General features: G+C 41.4%; 4 protein-coding genes across 7 annotated transcripts; 3 read left to right on the forward strand and 1 right to left on the reverse strand.

Annotated features, from left to right (window-relative positions):
- The first annotated feature begins 1,197 nt into the window (after window positions 1-1,197).
- On the forward strand, window positions 1,198-6,150 carry LOC127777130 (vacuolar protein sorting-associated protein 32 homolog 2-like). 2 transcript variants are annotated; one of them, XM_052303656.1, is made up of 7 exons: window positions 1,198-1,513; window positions 3,464-3,563; window positions 4,389-4,474; window positions 4,571-4,662; window positions 5,362-5,476; window positions 5,550-5,736; window positions 5,907-6,150. In XM_052303656.1, exons 1-6 carry the CDS (start codon window positions 1,427-1,429, stop codon window positions 5,730-5,732), a joined length of 663 nt encoding a protein of 220 aa, XP_052159616.1. In that variant the 5' UTR covers window positions 1,198-1,426; the 3' UTR covers window positions 5,733-5,736; window positions 5,907-6,150. The 2 variants fall into 2 exon arrangements, with proteins under 2 accessions (XP_052159616.1, XP_052159617.1); XM_052303657.1 differs by having other exon boundaries at window positions 5,915-6,150.
- A 591-nt stretch (window positions 6,151-6,741) lies between these two features.
- Window positions 6,742-9,685, forward strand: LOC127777129 (protein transport protein SFT2-like). 2 transcript variants are annotated; one of them, XM_052303655.1, is made up of 5 exons: window positions 6,742-7,110; window positions 8,068-8,335; window positions 8,890-8,994; window positions 9,336-9,454; window positions 9,544-9,685. In XM_052303655.1, the coding sequence occupies exons 1-4, from the start codon at window positions 6,899-6,901 to the stop codon at window positions 9,444-9,446; spliced, it is 696 nt and encodes a 231-aa protein (XP_052159615.1). In that variant the 5' UTR covers window positions 6,742-6,898; the 3' UTR covers window positions 9,447-9,454; window positions 9,544-9,685. The 2 variants fall into 2 exon arrangements, with proteins under 2 accessions (XP_052159615.1, XP_052159614.1); XM_052303654.1 differs by having other exon boundaries at window positions 6,746-7,110; window positions 9,336-9,685.
- Window positions 9,686-10,318: 633 nt separating this feature from the next.
- On the forward strand, window positions 10,319-12,277 carry LOC127777127 (fructose-bisphosphate aldolase 5, cytosolic-like). Its single transcript, XM_052303653.1, has 3 exons — window positions 10,319-10,469; window positions 10,864-11,549; window positions 11,637-12,277. Exons 1-3 carry the CDS (start codon window positions 10,442-10,444, stop codon window positions 11,997-11,999), a joined length of 1,077 nt encoding a protein of 358 aa, XP_052159613.1. The 5' UTR covers window positions 10,319-10,441; the 3' UTR covers window positions 12,000-12,277.
- A 128-nt stretch (window positions 12,278-12,405) lies between these two features.
- On the reverse strand, window positions 12,406-17,719 carry LOC127777126 (E3 ubiquitin-protein ligase RGLG2-like). Of its 2 annotated transcripts, none has more exons than XM_052303651.1 (12): window positions 17,373-17,719; window positions 16,474-16,722; window positions 15,697-15,781; window positions 14,924-15,064; window positions 14,700-14,813; window positions 14,458-14,555; window positions 14,228-14,307; window positions 14,024-14,129; window positions 13,803-13,930; window positions 13,471-13,696; window positions 12,898-12,954; window positions 12,406-12,812 (listed from the first exon to the last, which is right to left on the reverse strand). In XM_052303651.1, the coding sequence occupies exons 2-12, from the start codon at window positions 16,699-16,701 to the stop codon at window positions 12,732-12,734; spliced, it is 1,344 nt and encodes a 447-aa protein (XP_052159611.1). In that variant the 5' UTR covers window positions 16,702-16,722; window positions 17,373-17,719; the 3' UTR covers window positions 12,406-12,731. The 2 variants fall into 2 exon arrangements, with proteins under 2 accessions (XP_052159611.1, XP_052159612.1); XM_052303652.1 differs by lacking the exon at window positions 17,373-17,719 and adding an exon at window positions 17,118-17,341.
- Window positions 17,720-19,132: the final 1,413 nt, after the last annotated feature.

Here is a 19,132-nt window from a genome sequence, read left to right on the forward strand (position 1 = left end):
ATATCAATCAGACTTTTGTTCTTTGGTTACTGGTTTTTCTGTGACATGGAGAAAAGACGTTGAAGACATAATACATCGCGACTGAATGGGTCGACCTTATGGCTTGTTTTGCAAATTTTGAACCTTGTCCTGGATGTAGTTTATTTGGCTTGTTTATCCCTTTCGAATATATAATAACTGAGGAACTTCTAATAAGCTTCTTAACTGAACTCGCTCATATGTAAGTCTTAATTAATGTCTTGAATCTATACTTGATAGCCCAAACAATATATTGTATATCTTTTTGTTGTTTCGCCGTAGCGTTAGCACGGGCATGTAACTAGTTTTATGAAGTACGACAATTAAGATGTTTTACTATCGACGAAAGAAAATCCATATGAAACCATAGGAAGTTGACATTGTATTGAGCTCGACATTATTGAATTTTCCTTTAGAATGCTTGAATTTCCCAATTCATATAGAGTCATTGGATCATATTATTTCCGCATGTCGATTAATAACAAAGGAAAAGCATTCCATTATGGACCCCACCGGGCTCAACCAGAAGGCTCCTCCATGACGCCCATAGCCAACCCAACCCAATCCATCCGGTCTGGCCCACCCCAATGCAAAGCCCATTCTGATACTCCTTTTCACCGTGCCTTTTCAACACAACTTCAACCCCATTCTCATACTCTTTTTCACCCTACCCATTGGGCAGAATGGGCTTGCACTTAGGGATGTAAGTGGGTAGTCTCACTACCTATATAAAAACCTGCTTGCTAGTTCATTTCCCACATGGTAGCACAAAATTTAGAAGGAAAAATAAACTAAAAGTGAGATAAACGGGCTAAAAAAACCCGCTTGCCTGCCCCGCTTGCATCCCTAGCTTGCATTGGATTGGACTAGACAAGATGGGTCGGGTTGGGTGGGGTTACTCGCACTAGCACGTGACAAAAAAAAATCCCGTGGCATTAAAAGATGTAACACGTTTGTACCGTGTTTCTAAAGAAAATTGATGTAAACAAAAATCCTAAATTACATTACGAAAATTTCCAGTCCCTACATATTTCCTTTTTTTTCCTACACTGGCCCACAAAAGGCTCAAACCAGTAGGCCATGGAGCCCACAGTTAGCCCAGACCAGCCCATCTTGGCCCACCGTAAGCCCATTCTGATACTAGTAGCACGCGAACGAAACTTCCTTGTCATGCCGGTAACGACTCCCACCACCGCATCCTCCCCGCTTTTCCCACTCCCAACCACGACCGCGGCCGGCCGGCGAATCGCCTCGATTCCGGCGTGCGAATTCCTCCACCTCGCCGCCGCCGCTGCTCGCGACCGATCTTCACCTTCTGCTTCCCCCCCCCTGCAGCCGATTGGACTCGATCCTATCCTATCCTATCCTATCCCCGAACGGGCGATCTGGTAGGCGAGAGAGACCAGCCATGTCGGGGGTGTTCGGCAAGGTGTTCGGGAAGTCCAAGGCGCAGAGCCAGGCCACCGCGCTGGCCTCCATCGACAAGCTCAGCGAGGTGAGCTCCACTCGGTTTGGTTTTCATCCTCCCCGCCCTAGCTTTGACCAGATCCTTTTTTAGGGGAATCTATTTGGCCATCGTAGTAGCGTGGTTATGAATTACCCTTAGATAATCAGGTGAAGTGAATGATGTGATGATGTCCAGGGTGCGTGGACACCGATATGAACCTGATTGGCGATTAAGCTTTTCTTGAGTTGACTGGTGGTTGTGATCCGCCGTCTTACTAGGTTGGAAGGCAGAATGGGGAGGCTTTGTGCTAAGAGGGGAACGATCCTTACTTCCTCGCGTGAGAGATGATCACATATTTATGCCACCGGATATACGAAGAAGGGATAATGTTTCCTCATAGGATGCCTAAGATGAGATATATACAGAGTTTCTGATATAACGAGAACTAACCTAGCCTCTTGGTTTTAGTCAAGCGATGGAGCGTGGGGAACTAAACAGTATATGTTCGTGCGTGGAAAGGTTGCTGCTATTTCTTATTTCCATATGAACATTAAGTTTGAGGGCTTGAGTGTGGGGGAAGATAGGAATTTAGGATTTCGCATGTTTCTTGTTACAGTGGTTTTAATTGGTGTGACTACTCACGTCAAAAGCCACTAAAAATAGGGAAAATGTGGGTATTTCATGTACTCTGTTATCTTCTTCTCTGGATTCTTCAGCGGCTGAACTATCAATGTTCCAAAGGATTTATTGACTGGCACTCTGGCGAATTACACAAAATTGGATATACTATTTACTCCAGTGTGGCTTTGATCAGGGCTGTCTCCAGGAATTTGAGGCCCTGGTGCAAAATGCACATTGGGGCTCTAAAAATTATGCCATTGTTACTGTTTTTTACTCGGTGATCTATTCAACCTGTGATCGCTACTAACTTCGTTAGCAATATTAGCATCAACTCGAACAATTTCAGCGGTTTGAGCCTTTTTTAGCATCATCACCGTGACCTCATGTTTGATTTTTAGAATAAAACTAAGATTGTTTCATAACATATCTATCAAGAGTAGTACTCTTTTGAGATTGAAGTTGAACTACTGCTACTATTAGTCTTTGTTTCTTCTTAAGCTTTTCATAACCATATTCATTTCCTATTTCTAGAAGATGATGAGGGTTGAGGAATAGTACATAAATTCTAGGGCTTAGCACGATAAGAGAAGAATAAAAGATTGAACAACCTTGAGGACATCTGCATGAACTGCATGAGTAATGACGGCAGAGAGACGAACAGCCGGATGGTTCGTGAGAAGGGTGCTCAAAATACGAAACAATCAGCATCAAGATAACATATTAGTACGTACTAATCAGTATGGGGTATATATTTAGGGGTTGATGGGCCTTTCTTTTTTTCCTGGTTAAGCACATACTCCCTCCGTCCCAAAAAAAGACAAACCCTAGGTTTCCGTGTCCAACGTTTGACCGTCTGTCTTATTTGAAAAAATTATAAAAAATTTAAAAAAGACAAGTCACGCATAAAGTATTAATCATGTTTTATCATCTAACAATAATGAAAATACTAATTATAAAAAAATTTCATATAAGACGGACAGTCAAACGTTGGACACGGAAACCCAGGGTTTGTCTTTTTTTGGGACGGAGGGAGTACTTAATAAGATAACTGGTGGCTGTGTGCATTTCATGCAGAGGCCGGGAGTGAGCTCAGTTAGAATGTATCATCTTGTGTATTTGACTGAGTTTTAATAAAGCTTCCATTATCGAAAAACTTAATAAGATAACTAAGATTTGGGGCCCCAATATTTCGGGGGCCCTGTGCAAGCGATCAACTCGCTCTTGCTTATCAACGGACCTGGCTTTGATAAGCTTTAATGCCTTTCACTTCTTCATATTTAAAGAGTTTCTTGCATAAGGACTACAAGAATGACCATAGTGTTTATTTACTGATTTATTGTAGTTTGTGTATGACAACTAACTTATATTATGCACCAGACTCTTGAAATGCTGGAAAAGAAAGAAAATTTGCTAGTGAAGAAAGCGAATCTTGAGGTTGAGAAGGCCAAGACCTTCACTAAAGCGAAGAATAAAAGAGGTATACTATATCAGCTCCAAGAAATTCATTGATATTTTAGCTTTCTTCTCTTCTGTTCATTTTGGTCTATTGCTATTATGATGTATCATCACTTCTAAATTTAATGAAAGTATCGCTGATAACGTTGTAGATTTTGATTTTGGCCCCATATTGCCTTATGTGGCAATTAGCACCCAAGATTACTAATTTTTCTATCGTTAGGCCATGTGGTATCCAGTAAAAACAACTTGCTATTTATGTACTGGTTTTCCACATAAAACTATCATCTGATACATTCACTTAAATATTGTATGATGGAAGTCTTTTCTTTAGAGCTATCATGCTTCCACACAATCCTTCTGTATAAACAAACTATTTATAGGTTTTTCTAATTTTCTCCTGTGGTTCTCTGAGCCATTTTGCTAAATAGACATCATACAGCTACTGGCATGTAAATGGTGTTCCTTCCTCATGTGCTCCAGTGCTCTCTTTCCAATCATTGGTTCCAAGTGCCTTGCCTATGCCTGCTGACTGTTCTACTAAAGATCTACACCAGAGAATGCCATATTTATGCAACTCAACATATGTTTCTGTCTAAGTTCTTAAGTTTTTGCAAAGTCCATGTGTCTGTTTGTTTTGGGTGTCAATGCGAATTTTATTATTGTCTGGTTGCATGCCCACATCAGTACATGTACACATGCACCCTCTTGCTTTCATCCGATCATATACTTCTTTTCTGTTTCACACCGTGTAGTTTCATCATAACAGACAATCTGCATGAGTTCCCTTTGGAGGCAAATGTTCTAATGGGACAGTGACTTACCTTCGAACTTTTCTTTCTTGTAGCTGCAATACAATGCTTAAAGAGGAAGAGATTATATGAGCAACAGATTGAGCAGCTTGGTAATTTCCAATTAAGGATACATGATCAGGTGATGTCACAAATAAACACGTGCTTTGACTTTCCTTGTGGATCTCATTATGCTTGCTAGATATTTATTGTGTTTCTCCTCTTGTTCTGATTGTAGATGATAATGCTGGAAGGTGCAAAGGCTACAACAGAGACTGTTGATGCATTGAGAACTGGAGCATCGGCGATGAAAGCAATGCACAAAGCGACGTATGTAACACAATACATATGGCTCAGTTTTCTTTGCTATTGATTTTCTCTTTGATTTTATTTTCTGAAATTTCCATACTTTGTGAAAAAAAAATCACTGTTAATGTTCACTGCATCGGCTGGGCAACTTAGCTCCCATAATCCATGAACATTGGTACGTATGATTGAAAATTGTCCAACAGAATAAGGTAGTGTTCTGAAATGGTAAAATGTAGATGAAATCTGATGTATGATCTACTTGTTATAGGGATATACTAATAAATATTATAAAATATTAACCTAACACTATTATAACAAGTGGTCTAAACAACGCAGTACAAGTTCTTTCTCTAGAAATCGTATTTTTAGAAGCGTGGAAAAAAAATAATTAGTGGTGCAATAAGATTGTTTGACGACTTGCAGTTGCAGGGCAGTATACTTGCCAGGGAAGTCTTAAGAGCTCAAATAGCATATAGTTTATGTGCACTTAAACTCTAATTTGTAGGTTTTGTATAGTAAACTATTACTGATTTATAAGGTGTTCTAGTGAGATTGGTGAGTATCCACGTCTTTATGCTACTGTGCTTCAAGTAGTATAGTGTGCTTTAATTGTTTCATTTGAGTGAATCTAAATTTAACTGAATTGAATATGAGGCCAAAGTCCTTTTTTCTATCTCTTTTGATTCATTAATTGCAGAGTCTAATTGTTTTGCTTTCCAGAAATATTGACGACGTTGACAAGACAATGGATGAAATTAATGACAATATGGAGAATATGAGGCAGATCCAGGATCTACTATCTGCTCCTATTGGAGCTGCAGCTGATTTTGATGAAGTATTTCTCATTCTCTCACCATGCACCACTGTAAAGGAGAAAAAGAAAAACTAATATGTGCTGTTTTTGGTAGGATGAGCTGGAAGCTGAATTAGCAGATCTGGAGGGGGAGGAATTGGAGGCAGAGCTTCTAGCACCTACAACGACTGCCCCTACTGCTCCAGTGCGTGTACAGCAACCAACTCGGCCTTCTGCCCAGAGCAGCAAAACTGAAGATGACGAGTTGGCAGCTTTGCAGGCAGAGATGGCTATGTAATTAGGTATTTCCCTGCATTTTACTAGCTTAATCAGTATTGAGCGAAACACACAAATCAAACAACTTCCAAGTAGATCTACTTACATGTTTACTAGCAATAGGTTGAAATAGTTTTTTTTTATTAGCTGCTTGCCTTGGATCAGTTATTTATTTACTAGAGTTCATACTTTGCAGTTTTGCAGGCTTTGATAGGGTCATGCCAAAAGATCAGATACTTCAAATACTCCTATATTGGACTCTGGTGTACTCATGAAGATCTTCCTAGGAAGATGTCAGAGACACAGAAGCAAGCTGCATGCCAGCCTAACCCGTTATGTATGGTATCATGTCATGTTACTGCCTTGTAAATCAAACAGAGCTATTTGAGCACATTATGAGCTAATAAAATGTACTACCCGTGATGGCGTCATTATGATGTGTTTCAGTCTGTACCATATCGTTTTGACGTTTTTAGTGTAGGTCAATTGATAGTTTCTCTTGATTCGAATCTGAAGTACTACATTGATGGTCGAATATAGACAGTTCTCTAAATAATGTGAATGATGATTGTATAGGGTGCTGTACATTCCTTCAGTTGTTGGTACTGTCGACCTGTAATAAATTATTAACCTAGGCTTTGTAGCTGTCTAAACAGTGATGTATATTAGTCGTGATAATTGGACACATTTAAACAATTCTATCACTTAAAAAGCTGAAAAAAAATTGGGCCTGTTACTGGTGATCTGTTGTAATAATCTGAAAAATTTAATGCACATGACAGCCATTCATCTGAGTATATTTTTACGAACGAATTTCACAGGAAAAAATAGGCGAGTATATGCGACAGTGCGTTCATCTTTGGAGTTCCGGATGAGTCTCAAGCTCTCAACCAGATTTCGAAGTTCCCTACGAATTTCGTCGCTCCCCTAAACCGTTTAGTGGTTGTCAAATTTTGGATGAAATTTGTTATCAGAATTTGCGAAATTTTCATCATATCTTGCTGGCCTCGGATTTTGACCCCAAAACAAAAAAACTTTGCCATTTTGACCATCGTTGAGCTTTTGGCATGCACCACCTCTGACCCTCACCTCAATCTCTCTCCCCGACTCAACGACGCCGCAAGTGCAAAAGCAGCAGCAGCAGATTCGTCCGCGTCGCTCTGTCCGACAGTGTGGGCCCTCCCCGAGATGCAGGCGTGGTTCTCCGGCACGGGGCCCTCCGCCTCGTCGGCGTCGTCGTCGTCGTCGTCGCCGCCGCAGCCGTCGCTGCTCGCGGAATGGAACTCCTACGCCGCCGCGCGCTCCGCGGAGGAGGAGGACGGCGGCGGGGGAGGCTTCGGGATCGACATCGAGGCCGCCGTCCGCTCCGCCAACGACCGCGTCTCCGGCACCTTCGGCGTGTAAGCATAATCCCCCCCTCCCTTCTCTCCTCCCTAGGGTTTGCACTAGATTCGCCCCGAGCTAAGCTTAATCTCACTTGCAACTGCGTCTCGGTAGGGATCGATCGCAGGTAGTTGTCGGATCGTCTCTGTGTGGATTCTGGATTGTGATGATCTCCGCTATGTGTCTACTTGGTAGGTTAGGTTACATCTGAAGACTGGATTTGGCCAAGAGTTGGAATCATCGTAGGATTGGAAAAAGCTTCTGACGAGTTGTTATTGTGCTCTAAAGCAATTTGCCCAATGCCCAGTGACTAATTTTTTCACCAACGATCTCAAATTAAAAGCGTACAAGTTCTGTGATTAGTGACATGCGTGTTTTTGGAAAAGCTGACATGAAGATTCATGAGATGTTAAGAGTTAATTTTGAAGTTACTCCCTCCGTTTCATATTATAAGTTGTTTTGAGAGAAATACCCAGGAATCTTCCAACTAGCCGGCTTGGGTTCGAAGCCTCACCCCTTCTATTTATTTGATATTAGGGACTTCCCTAATATTCGTGTTTTTTTATAAGTCATTTTGACTTTTTTCTGGTCAAACTTTTTTAAGTTTGACCAAGTTTATAGAAATTTATAGCAACATTTCCAACACAAAACAAACATATTACCAAAATATATTCAATGCCATATTTAATGAAACTAATTTGGTGTTGTAGATGCTGCTAAATTTTCTATAAACTTGGTTAAACCTAAAAAGTTTGACTAGGAAAGAAGTCAAATTGACTTGTAATATGAAACGGAGGGAGTAGTATTTAGTTAGTTGTAAAGCAACTAGGAAGTGGGAAGACCGAGAAAGAGTGAAAAATGGTAGTGTTAAAAGATGGAATTGACTTAACCCCTGGCCTCTAGGTAGTTACATGTTTCAATTTGCTAATGAGGTTTATTTTCTCTACTGATGGTTTGTGATTCTATTTGTCTAGGGTATCTAAAGGTGTTCTAGGGTTGCCAGGCAGCTTCAAGTCCACAACAAGCAGTGTTCCATCGAGCAAATCACTTGTGTATTTTGGCCTTTTTCTTGCTAGTGGAATATTCCTAGTTTTCATTGCGTTCACGATATTTCTGCCAGTCATGGTAATCATGCCTCAAAAGTTTGCCATCTGTTTCACGGCGGGATGCGCCTTCATAATTGGATCATTCTTTGCGCTAAAAGGGCCCAAGAATCAGCTCTATCATATGATTTCCAAAGAGGTACTAGTTATTATTTTCCCCTAAAGCTTCTTCCACACAATGTTTTGTCATTAATTCTAGCAAAACCTTTTCCATGAATTATTTCATCATCAATTCTAGTAATTGCTGTCCAGCAGATTTGTTGCTGAAATTTGGTTTCACTTTGTTGCTGACGGTTATACAGTGATCTGTCATTCAAGTTATGTATAACTTTCCAGAAACTATTGATACTGGGGGGAGCATAGTATAACTGCACCCTCATAGATAGAATAATAAAGAAAACTGCTTGATGTAAGTGAAAATAAAATAGTCAGTTAGATGATGGCTAGTTGGCCACGTAGCATATTAAGCGCACATACTGAAATATTGACCTGGAAAATACATTGCAGCGATTTGCTACCTATACTTTTTTTTTGGAGTGATGTGTATTGGGATATTTATTTATTTTTTGGGTGAGAGGGGGTTCAGATCTTCTATTCTATCATGGCTTTATATGCTTATCTTTTGTCACACTCATATATCAAAAGAAATGTGTTTGTGCTGCATTCACTGAAGCTGGTTTAATTTTGCTGCAGAGGTTACCTTTCACCATGGGATTTGTGGGCAGCATGGCTGCTACCATCTACGTGTCAATGGTGCTCCATAGCTACATACTTTCAGTTTTCTTCTCTTGTCTTCAGGTGATAATCTCTTCATCATTACACCCTCCAATCTATTGTTATTAAATCATCAGTTATGGATCCCTATCTTCTCTGGAAATATGATGATTATATAATTTTATTTTAATTTTTTTGCTGCTAGTAGCAACAACTTTGAAGAAAACTGTTGACCAGGCATATGAATAGACCATAAAACTCTCAATATTTCAGCTTGTGGCACGAGCGGGTTTAACAAACCTAGTTCAATTTATTTGTTGAACCGCAGCTCGTGCTATCGCTATTTTCTGGTAGCCATGGAGGACTGGGCCTGCAATAACCTGTATTGATTTTGAGCTCACCAAAGCTTGCTCATTGTTTGCTAGGTACTTGCGCTAGCATATTATGCTATTTCATACTTCCCCGGGGGATCTGCTGGAATGAAGTTTCTATCATCTGCACTTGTGTCCTCTGTGCTGAGATGCTTTGGGCGATGAGCTCACCCGTTAGTTGCTCTCACCCATCCATTTGGCGCGCATTCATCGTAACCTTGTGTAGTTCCATTACAGTTTTGTCTTTTTGCTTTTGCTATAGAGGTAGTGCCTGTCAAGATGACCCTGGTGCTGGTGTCCATTGAAATATGTGTGTATACCACTGTCCTGTATTGGGAGCTCTGTTCCTTGGATTGAATTATGAAAATCAGGAAAATGGAAATCTATCGAGATTCGAGAGTCAATAGTTTGTGAAATTTGGAACACTTGCACTGTAACTTACCTTCAATCTTGCATTGGGGGATTTCCCTTTTTTTACTTTAATCTGCCCATCTGCCTTACTACTCTTCAGATATTTGTTTTTATATTGAAGTCCCAATTTATGTGAATATCCAACCCAGCAAGCTATGTCCCAAACTGTCAATTGTAATCTCAACTATGAGGCAGAGCCATGCTTGTTAGAGATATGTAGAGCCCATCCATCCATATTAAGCTAAAACTACACTACACAGCACATCTCAGTCACACAGACTGGACCACAGTTTTCATGTGCATGGCTGGGTATGAAATACATGTACACCTTCACCATCTCAGACCCCCATCCAACCACCACCACATGTTCACCTCTTTTTTGTATCTTTGTTACTCTCTGATCGCTACACTGTTTGTGTTGTCCCGGTGCATTGTTCACCTGTATGGCTGTGTTGTTTTTTTTGTTTGGCTTGGCCATTTCAGAATTTGACAGGAATTTTGGGTGGCATGGCGCGGCTCCCCTATCCGGGAACGGGTGATGGGGTTTTCGCCGCCCATGGATATCTCAGATTCGGCCTGGGAATTTGGTATATCCTCTCTCTTTCTCTCTCTGCGTGTGTGTGTATGTGTGGGGTGTGTGGGGTTATAAGAAGTGGGTGTCCTGAAAGGCTACTCTGCACCCCAAGTGCTTGGATTTTGCAGCTGCTCCCCTGATCCGGTTCAGATAGGCTCTTCTTGACAGGATCACCATGTCTGCCTTTGTGGGAAAATACGCAGGTTCTTTCTCCCTTGCTCCATTTCTCTTGTCTTATGCCTGTCTATGCAAGTTGGGTTGTTTGGGATATATATGGCTCCGTTTTGCATTGTGGTGGATTATTTGAAAACCATAACTTTTCGTTTATATTTATGTGCTGCGGCAAGAGTCAGTTGAAAAGCATCTTGCTACTCTAGCGTATTTGAGCAACTGCAAACTGTCTCCAACGATGATAATATATGCTGAAATGTTGATTTTACTCTTAATGCAAAGATACACAAATCTTTTGCATATTCACGATAATGAAGCTTTTGATTTTACTACAATATGTGTTCTGTAAACAAATATTAATTTGCCTTGAGTTTGATTATTACTGGAGTCATATGTACTGTGTACTGTGTAAATATGGGGGTGCAGATGAGCTGATCAAGACGGCCAAGTACATCGCGACGCCGGGGAAGGGCATCCTCGCCGCCGACGAGTCGACGGGCACCATCGGCAAGCGCCTGGCCAGCATCAACGTGGAGAACGTGGAGCCCAACCGCCAGGCGCTCCGGGAGCTCCTCTTCACGACGCCCGGCGCGTTCCAGTACCTCTCCGGCGTCATCCTCTTCGAGGAGACGCTCTACCAGAGCACGGCCGCCGGCACGCCGTTCGTCGACGTGCTCAAGGCCGGCGGCGTCGTGCCGGGGATCAAGGTGGACAAGGGCACCGTGGACATCGCCGGCACCAACGGCGAGACCACCACCCAGGGCCTCGACTCCCTGGGCGCGCGCTGCGCCAAGTACTACGAGGCCGGCGCCCGCTTCGCCAAGTGGCGGGCCGTGCTCAAGATCGGCGCCGCCGGCGAGCCGTCCGAGCTCGCCGTCAAGCAGAACGCCGAGGGCCTCGCCCGGTACGCGCTCATCTGCCAGGAGAACGGCCTCGTCCCCATCGTCGAGCCCGAGATCCTCACCGACGGCGCCCACGACATCAAGACCTGCGCCGCCGTCACCGAGCGCGTCCTCGCCGCCGTCTACAAGTCTCTCAACGACCACAAGGTCCTCCTCGAGGGCACCCTCCTCAAGCCCAACATGGTCACCCCTGGCTCCGACAGCCCAAAGGTTCATATCCATTTCCACATCTTCGCCATCATTTCTTCTATCGTATGTACCGATCAGTTCAACCTAAAAGCTTAACCTGTTATATAGGTTGGCGCGGAGGTGATAGGGGAGTACACGGTGGCGGCGCTGCGGCGCACGGTGCCACCGGCGGTGCCCGGGATAGTGTTCCTCTCCGGCGGGCAGAGCGAGGAGGAGGCGTCGCAGAACCTGAACGCCATGAACAAGCTGGAGGTGCTCAAGCCATGGACGCTCACCTTCTCCTTCGGCCGTGCCCTGCAGCAGAGCACCATCAAGAAGTGGGGCGGCAAGAAGGAGAACGTCGCCGCCGCGCAGGCTGCCTTCCTCGCCCGGTGCAAGGCCAACTCCGAGGCCACGCTCGGCAAGTACGGCGGCGCCGCCGGCGACGCCGCCACGTCCGAGAGCTTGTACGTCAAGGGCTACACCTACTAGAATTCGTCCCAATCACTGGGTGGCGCCTATGCGGCCGTGCCTATGACAGTAGTAGGGTCTCGGTCCAATCCGCGTGGCCCACGTGGCGGTGCGGATTGCATCGAGATTCGTGCGGATATACATGTGTTCCTTTCTGCTGTATACTCTCGATTCTCTGCTTCCTTCCCCTCTAGCTCTTGTATTTTAACAAAAGCTGCGTCTAAATGTTCATCTCTTTGCAGTTTATTTGCAATGCAAACTAATATGAATACTTCTGATAAGTGAGTGATTCCAGAGTAGTATGTGTTTTTTTTTTCAAGCTAGTTTCATGGAAAATGAGAGCAGAAAAAGTTAAATATTTATGAGATCAGCTCAACAGTGCTAACAGCTTTAACACACTGCATATCTGCTTGTTCACTAATTCCTGGAAATTTTGCAACCTTTTATCTTATTTACCAAGGGAAAGAAAGGAGAATGTATAATAGAGAAGCTAATTACTGTACATTATTTAGTGTACCTCTTCTTCACATAACTACTGTAGTTAATACTATCAGTGTGTGCCTTAGCTTTTTATATGGATCACTATCTGCCTAAACATTTCTCACTGCAATAATAATAGTAAACCACCAATTACAAGACGAAAGAACAGTACAATTTAGGCTGGTTCATAAATTTTGCACAGGAGTTTCTTCTGATGTTGGAGATTCTGTTTCTGCAGGCTTCAGAAACTTCAGGATATCCATTTTTGTTTTCTCAGTACAGCCTGATCCTTGTGGTTATATGCTGCTGGCACATAGGGCAGCGCACCAAATTCTTCCCGCATTCATAACAGGTCTGCGAATCATTTTATCATGCATGCTGCCATTTATAACAAGAAATTATGTAGAAATAGAGAACAATAAGGGGAAATTTTCTGCACCTGATGTCCACATCCAAATGCAAGATCCTTTGATTTATCCATACAGATAGCGCACAACTGAAACCACACACAAAAAAAAAAGCTGCATTTAGTTTGTAATCCAGTAAGATTCTCAGGGTTTAGCACGAAATTTGATGGTACATAAAAACTTAACACTAGAGGTGTAGGAACTTTCCATGATCTGCGGATTAACAGTAAAATGTGAAATGCAATAGCAATATTCAGCATAATGTAGTTATCAGATCAAGATCAAATGGGCCATTTGAAGGCACGATATTTTTTTTTTCATAAAGGGCATCCGTGAAATAAGTAATAAACCAAATGAACGCAGGCAGGGTGGTCAGATCAGATAGAGCAATGCAATGCAACTTCCCCTGTTTCAATTAGCCTCCCGAAATGCCACAGTACGAACAAAATAAAAGGGAGACTATTTGTTGGTGGTGTACGATAATGACACCAATGTAGTCTTGCAGTATATAGCTTAAACTTTATTTTACCAATGCTACAGTGTTGCAGTATATATCTTAAACTTTATCTATTCAACATGGTGTGAATATAAACAAAAATACTTACAAGTCTTCCTTCTAAAGAACTTTCCGAGGTATAAGTGTCAGGTGCAGTGGTAGCCACAGGCTGTCTCTGTTTGAAGCTTTCAGATTGCTGAAAGCCACTTGTTTGTGGGCCGAAGCTACTAGATCGTGAATAAACACCAGAATGTTGGTCAAAGCTAGTAGACCTCGAATAAGCATTCCTCATAGGTGGCGGCAGAGGAATTCTTGGCTGTATTCTTTGGCGACGGCTGAAACAAAAGAAAACGTGAAGAAAATGTTCAAATGGATACAATTGCTGCAAGCACAAACTCTAGTACATTTGACCCAGTGCAGTCCTGGGAAAACATGGATTACCCTAGAAGTTGGAGATCAAGTGTTGCCTTGTATTGTGTTGGGATTTCCATCAAGGCGGATAGTGCAAATTCTGCCTCCTTCCTGTCAGCTGCTATGCTCTTTGACATGATGTCCGTGAAATTCACAAACTGCATGAAAGCAAACATTTTTACATGTCTCTATTATTGTGAAAACCACACAAAAATAAGCCAATGACTGGAAATTAAATGTAGAACAGTCACCTGGAAATTGTCAAATGAGCGAGCAGGTATATTGTCATCAAACTGATGCATCATGTCCCATGGTCCATCACCCACCCCAACAAGAACAATAGACAAGGGGAACTGGCTGGAAATTTATTTCGAAAAAAATGTTAACACGTGTGATTCGGGACATTTGATTTGGGCAGAATATACCGATATTAAATTAGGGACTCGATCAAGTACCTAGCTTTTACTATAGCATCAATCGTATCACGCTCCTGCGGGCTTAACTGCCCAGACTGTGTATCAACACTTCGAGTAACCTGTTAGCAGAAGTTTTAGCCACTGTAAAAATATGATTTGAACAAAAAAAATAATCAACTATAATCTAGAGAAGAGTTCTGCTGATCACAATTACTTAGAAAGACAAGAAATAAAGAAAAGGGATAAAACAAGAGAAAATGGTGACAGACCTGTCCATCGGCTATTATCAGAAGAACATGATACTGACCACCAGTGCTGTCTACAATACCAATTGCTGTTTCAATCATCGGGGCAAAAGATGTTGGTCCTGTTGCAATTTTTGCATACATTATTTTTCTGAAGATCTGTAGTTACTACTGCAATCTTATATATAACCAGCTAAATTCAAGATCCTTCTTTAAAAAAATAAAGGAAGAATAAACATCTAAATTGTGAAATTACTGAAACGAACCAGCTAATCGAAGAGTCGGAACAATTTCTCTGTATCTTTCTAATGCCTCTTCAAATCCGTTGCATGGGCGGTTCTCTGGATAAAAGCTGAATACCTCCTGATCATGAGTTGATGCTGCCAGTAGACAAAGCCACAAAGGAGGCATTAGATCAGCATTGTTCTTTAAATATGCTACTGAGCACACACCAAGTGATCAAAATGGAAAATGGGAACAATGAACTTACCGTCACCAAATCCAAAGCAAGGAATCAAATTATCTTCATCAAAAGCTGAAAGTGTCCTTCCAATAATAGATATTGCTTGCTCATATGGATTTGGAGTGTTTCCAATATCATGCAGACATCGGCGATTGAAGGAAAGTTTACCTAATGGAGAAAAGCTCAGCAGGTTAAATGAGAGTGCTATGATTTGTGACATAGCATGACTGTAGGATATGCAAGCAACATGAGAGGCATCCTTGCTACATGCATAATTGCCCCATTTCACATTTCTTTACTTTAAATGGTTTTGTTTGGCAAAAGATTGCACATTGCATTTGTTGTGAAGTTACGGAATCAGGTTCACTCCTTATGTCAAAAGATAACAGGTAGTTCACATAAACTTCAGATACAGAAAAATAACCAGCTTATTAGGGGTTTATAACAAAGAATTAAGAGAAGTTGACATGCCATTTGCATCACAGGCACTTCAGATACAGAAAAATAACCAGCTTATTAGGAGTGGCTAACTCCCTCAATAAACTTTTTTCAAGAAAGTCCAACCTCCTTCCAGACAGCAGCCCTAGCGAGAGCTCATTTATAACAAAGAATTAAGAGAAGTTGACATGCCATTTCTCATTTGCATCATACGCAACTAAGGTAGAAAAGGATGTTTGTCCTAATAATAGGTAAATCAAGATGTATATAATAACACTACTAATTCGCAAGTAATAGGTTACCAGCACAGCACAAAGCAAATATAAAGAAACAGAACTCAAAACAAGAAGTGGTCTGTTAACCTGTCCATTCATTGCTCTTTGTAAAATCAATGCCTACAATAAGATTTGATGATTCAAGACCTGCTTGTGCCAAAGCTTCAGTCACCTGTAACAGTACATATCGATAAAAATGAAAACGTGTACTTCCAATCTCAAGTTCACAGTACTCAAAAGGAAGAGATTGTTCAAGACTCTAGTAAAGTAGTACGTATACTCTGGTGCACTATGAAGGAAATGAAACTAAGAAAAATACATAAATTGAACACAATGATAAGCACATCAACAGCACATAAATATTATAGCAAGGAATTATCTTTTGTAGGAGACATAACAGGAAATGGAAAGCTTGTTATAGTCTTTGGCTCAAACAACACATATATGATTAAAGATGGCACGCCATTAACTGAAAATGTACTGGAAAATAAATAGCAGCTGGATATCTTATAAATCATTTAAAAGTGTGTACTAAAAAGGGTGAATTCCAGCGTACAAAAAACTGACTGAGATGAACACCATAGTCAAAGAAAGCTCCATTGAGAATCTATAGTGGTTTCTTTGTTAATGCAATATATATAGTGGTTTCCATAAGAGAATACAACTCTTGTTTGGAACCCTCCTCGAAAATATCCTAGAAAAGGATAGCTTATTCAAACATTTCCCTATGCCATATCATCAAAGATGAATGATACTGATGCCATTCAACTAAGCTACTAGTAATCGATAGCACGCATACCAAACGCCCGCAAAGCAAATATCAAAATTCATGGGTTAAACAAGGTCATGTCATCAAAAACATACTTGATTCAGAGAGCGGTAGTCATCACCAATCCTCGAGTACTTCCTCTGCAACCTGGCATGCGTTTCTGGCTGCACATAGTTCTCCATAGAAGGAGCATACCTTGTGTTCTGACTGGAAGATGCATTTGCAGGGTATGCAGGGTATCTCGAGTTATATCCCGATGATGAATTCCCATAATCATATGAAGAAGAATAGCTGTATGAGGGCTTGGAGTCCTTTGCCCCCATTTCTCACCTCAGTTGAATTCCCTGATAAAAAAGGGAACAAAAAAGATCAGTACTTTTAATAAAATAACTGCACAAGAAGCAGAGACTTTTCTGACAAATCTCAAGAAACCATCAGGTTCTGACTGATCATGCAGATAATTTGAGGAAATCCTAATTGGGGGTGGGGGTGAATTACTGTCCATGGCAGGTAAAATTCCCCACCCCCAAGAACAATCTAGCACCCCACATTCCCTTCTCACGAACAATTAGCAAGATTAACAATCGAAACAACCCAATCCCCATGTAAGCATCGAACATATCGAACAATCGAAGTGCGTCCAAGAACACCAGAATGCGACCTACCAAACATATCAAATGCCTATGAGAAAAAAAAAACAACGAATTCTTTTCTTCGCCGGATTAGATCCAAATAATACCTTATAAACCCACCAAGAACCCGCCTTATTCTCGCCTACACTCACCAAGAACCAAGAATCAAGAGCCGAGAGTCCGAGACCCAGAGAGAGAGAGAGAGAGAGAGAGAGAGAGAGAGAGAGAGAGAGAGAGAGGAGCAAGAAGGAAAAAGGAGATGTTCTTGGTGCGAGAGCGCAACCAAGAAACCGTACAGAAGAGAGCTCTTCCACCAAAACAGCACGAAATCCCCCCAAATCAATCCACCCACATGGGCTCACCCCTGCTACGCGGCACGCCTCCGCTCCACGACGAGAGAGGCCCCGAGGAAGACGACGACGATGAGCGAGCGAGCGAGCGGAGGCACGCGACCTCGGTTACTGGAGTCCAGCCAAGAAGCCAAGAAGCCAAGATATGTATTGGATGATTGCCCAATCACTCAACCAACAGCAATACAAAAACTGCTATTTACAATCGGAAGGGTGCTCAGGTCAAGTCAATCTCTTCATCAAAAACTGCAGCCCAGCGGTGGACTGGGCAAATGGCAGATTTCTTGTGTGCTGGGGTTGTCTGACCACCACCATGGATGGACAGTGACAGGGGAAGCTTCGAACGTGGGAAGGATCGATCATTAGGAGTACTAGTAGACTAGTAGTAGTAGTGTGTGACAGATACTTCTGCTTATGAAAAGGAGGTTGAATACTTGAATTGTGTGGTGTGCTGGAAGTTGGAAGTGCAGGGCATGATTATCCACTCAGGAAAAGGTCAGATGATGAGCAACGGATGGTGGTGCCAGATTTGCTAATTGCACAGTGGAAAGCGTACACGGGATATTCCATCTGGTGATCAATCCACAATCGAATTTTGGCATCTTACTGAAACGTCGGTAATGCCATTTTTTTGTATATCTTATGTGTGTTATTGACATATTTTAGTAATAACAAGCCAAATATTCTATCCGTCTCATAATAAGTTTATTTTTTAGCTTTTCCGTTTGTCTCAAAATAAGTTCATTTTTGGTAGTAATTGTATCGGGATTTGTGAAAGTAAAAAATACAATAATTGTATTGGGAATAGATAAAGTAGATAATAATTGCATTTTGATAAAGTATGGGTATTCTATTTTTTTTTCTTTTGTATTGGTATGTATGGGTAAAAAGTAAAATTATTTTGAAACAACGGGAGTACTTACTAAATAGTGGAGTAATCTATTTAAACTATGAACAATTTGATAGAGCATGCCATTGATATTCACACCAGACAAAAACAGATTATAAACATATACTAATTTATCCGTGTCAAAGGATTATAAGTGTTCATTCGGAGAAGATAAGGAGAAGAAATTCGTTGGCACGCACACTTCCCGAACTACTAAGCCTGTGTTCGGCACAGTAGGTTCCCAACTCCTCTCCCTCGCCCGAACTACTAAGCCTGTGTTCGGCACAGTAGGTTCCCAACTCCTCTCCCTCGTATTACACGTGCACGCTTTTCAAACCGCTAAACGTACGGTGTGTTTTTTTTACAAAAAGTTTCTATACGAAAGTTACTTAAAAAAACCATATTGATCTTTTTTTTAAAAAAGATAGCTAATACTTAATTAACCACGTGCTAATGAACCGTTTCATTTTTCATGCGCAGCAGATTGGTTCCCATCTTGTCCAAATGAACTCAGCCTAAATGGTGTGTTATTAATTCATTTTTAAGTTTGAATAATTAATATTTACTCCCTCTGTCCCACAATATAAGGGATTTTCAGTTTTTGCTTGCAACGTTTGACCACTCGTCTTATTCAAAATTTTTTTGCAAATATAAAAAACGAAAAGTTGTGCTTAAAGTACTATAAATAATAAAGTAAGTCACAAATAAAATAACTAATAATTTCAAAAAATTTTGAATAAAACGAGTGGTCAAACATTACAAGCAAAAACTCAAAATCCATTATATTATAGAACGGAGAGAGTAATTAACTGCACACTAATTGTTCACCTCTTTTTACGTACGTCTCAATCTTGTACACTCCTCTTCTCTCAAACGCTCCTTT

The sequence above is a fragment of the Oryza glaberrima genome, chromosome 6, assembly GCF_000147395.1.
Source record: "Oryza glaberrima chromosome 6, OglaRS2, whole genome shotgun sequence".
In the NCBI taxonomy this organism is placed as follows: Eukaryota; Viridiplantae; Streptophyta; class Magnoliopsida; order Poales; family Poaceae; genus Oryza; species Oryza glaberrima.

Bases quoted from the DNA above. Each gene is read 5' to 3' on its own strand.
- LOC127777130 (XM_052303656.1), top strand. From the start codon at position 1,427: ATGTCGGGGGTGTTCGGCAAGGTGTTCGGGAAGTCCAAGGCGCAGAGC. The intron at 4,663-5,361 runs GTATGTAACACA...TTTGCTTTCCAG, and splicing joins AAAGCAATGCACAAAGCGAC to AAATATTGACGACGTTGACA. The intron at 5,477-5,549 runs GTATTTCTCATT...TGTTTTTGGTAG, and splicing joins CTGCAGCTGATTTTGATGAA to GATGAGCTGGAAGCTGAATT.
- LOC127777129 (XM_052303655.1), top strand. From the start codon at position 6,899: ATGCAGGCGTGGTTCTCCGGCACGGGGCCCTCCGCCTCGTCGGCGTCG. The intron at 8,336-8,889 runs GTACTAGTTATT...ATTTTGCTGCAG, and splicing joins ATCATATGATTTCCAAAGAG to AGGTTACCTTTCACCATGGG. The intron at 8,995-9,335 runs GTGATAATCTCT...ATTGTTTGCTAG, and splicing joins TTTTCTTCTCTTGTCTTCAG to GTACTTGCGCTAGCATATTA.
- LOC127777127 (XM_052303653.1), top strand. From the start codon at position 10,442: ATGTCTGCCTTTGTGGGAAAATACGCAG. The intron at 10,470-10,863 runs GTTCTTTCTCCC...ATGGGGGTGCAG, and splicing joins CTTTGTGGGAAAATACGCAG to ATGAGCTGATCAAGACGGCC. The intron at 11,550-11,636 runs GTTCATATCCAT...CCTGTTATATAG, and splicing joins CTGGCTCCGACAGCCCAAAG to GTTGGCGCGGAGGTGATAGG.
- LOC127777126 (XM_052303651.1), bottom strand. From the start codon at position 16,701: ATGGGGGCAAAGGACTCCAAGCCCTCATACAGCTATTCTTCTTCATAT. The intron at 13,931-14,023 runs GTGACTGTTCTA...GCTTTCATGCAG, and splicing joins GCTCATTTGACAATTTCCAG to TTTGTGAATTTCACGGACAT. The intron at 12,955-13,470 runs GTAAGTATTTTT...GTGTGGTTTCAG, and splicing joins GTTCTTTAGAAGGAAGACTT to TTGTGCGCTATCTGTATGGA.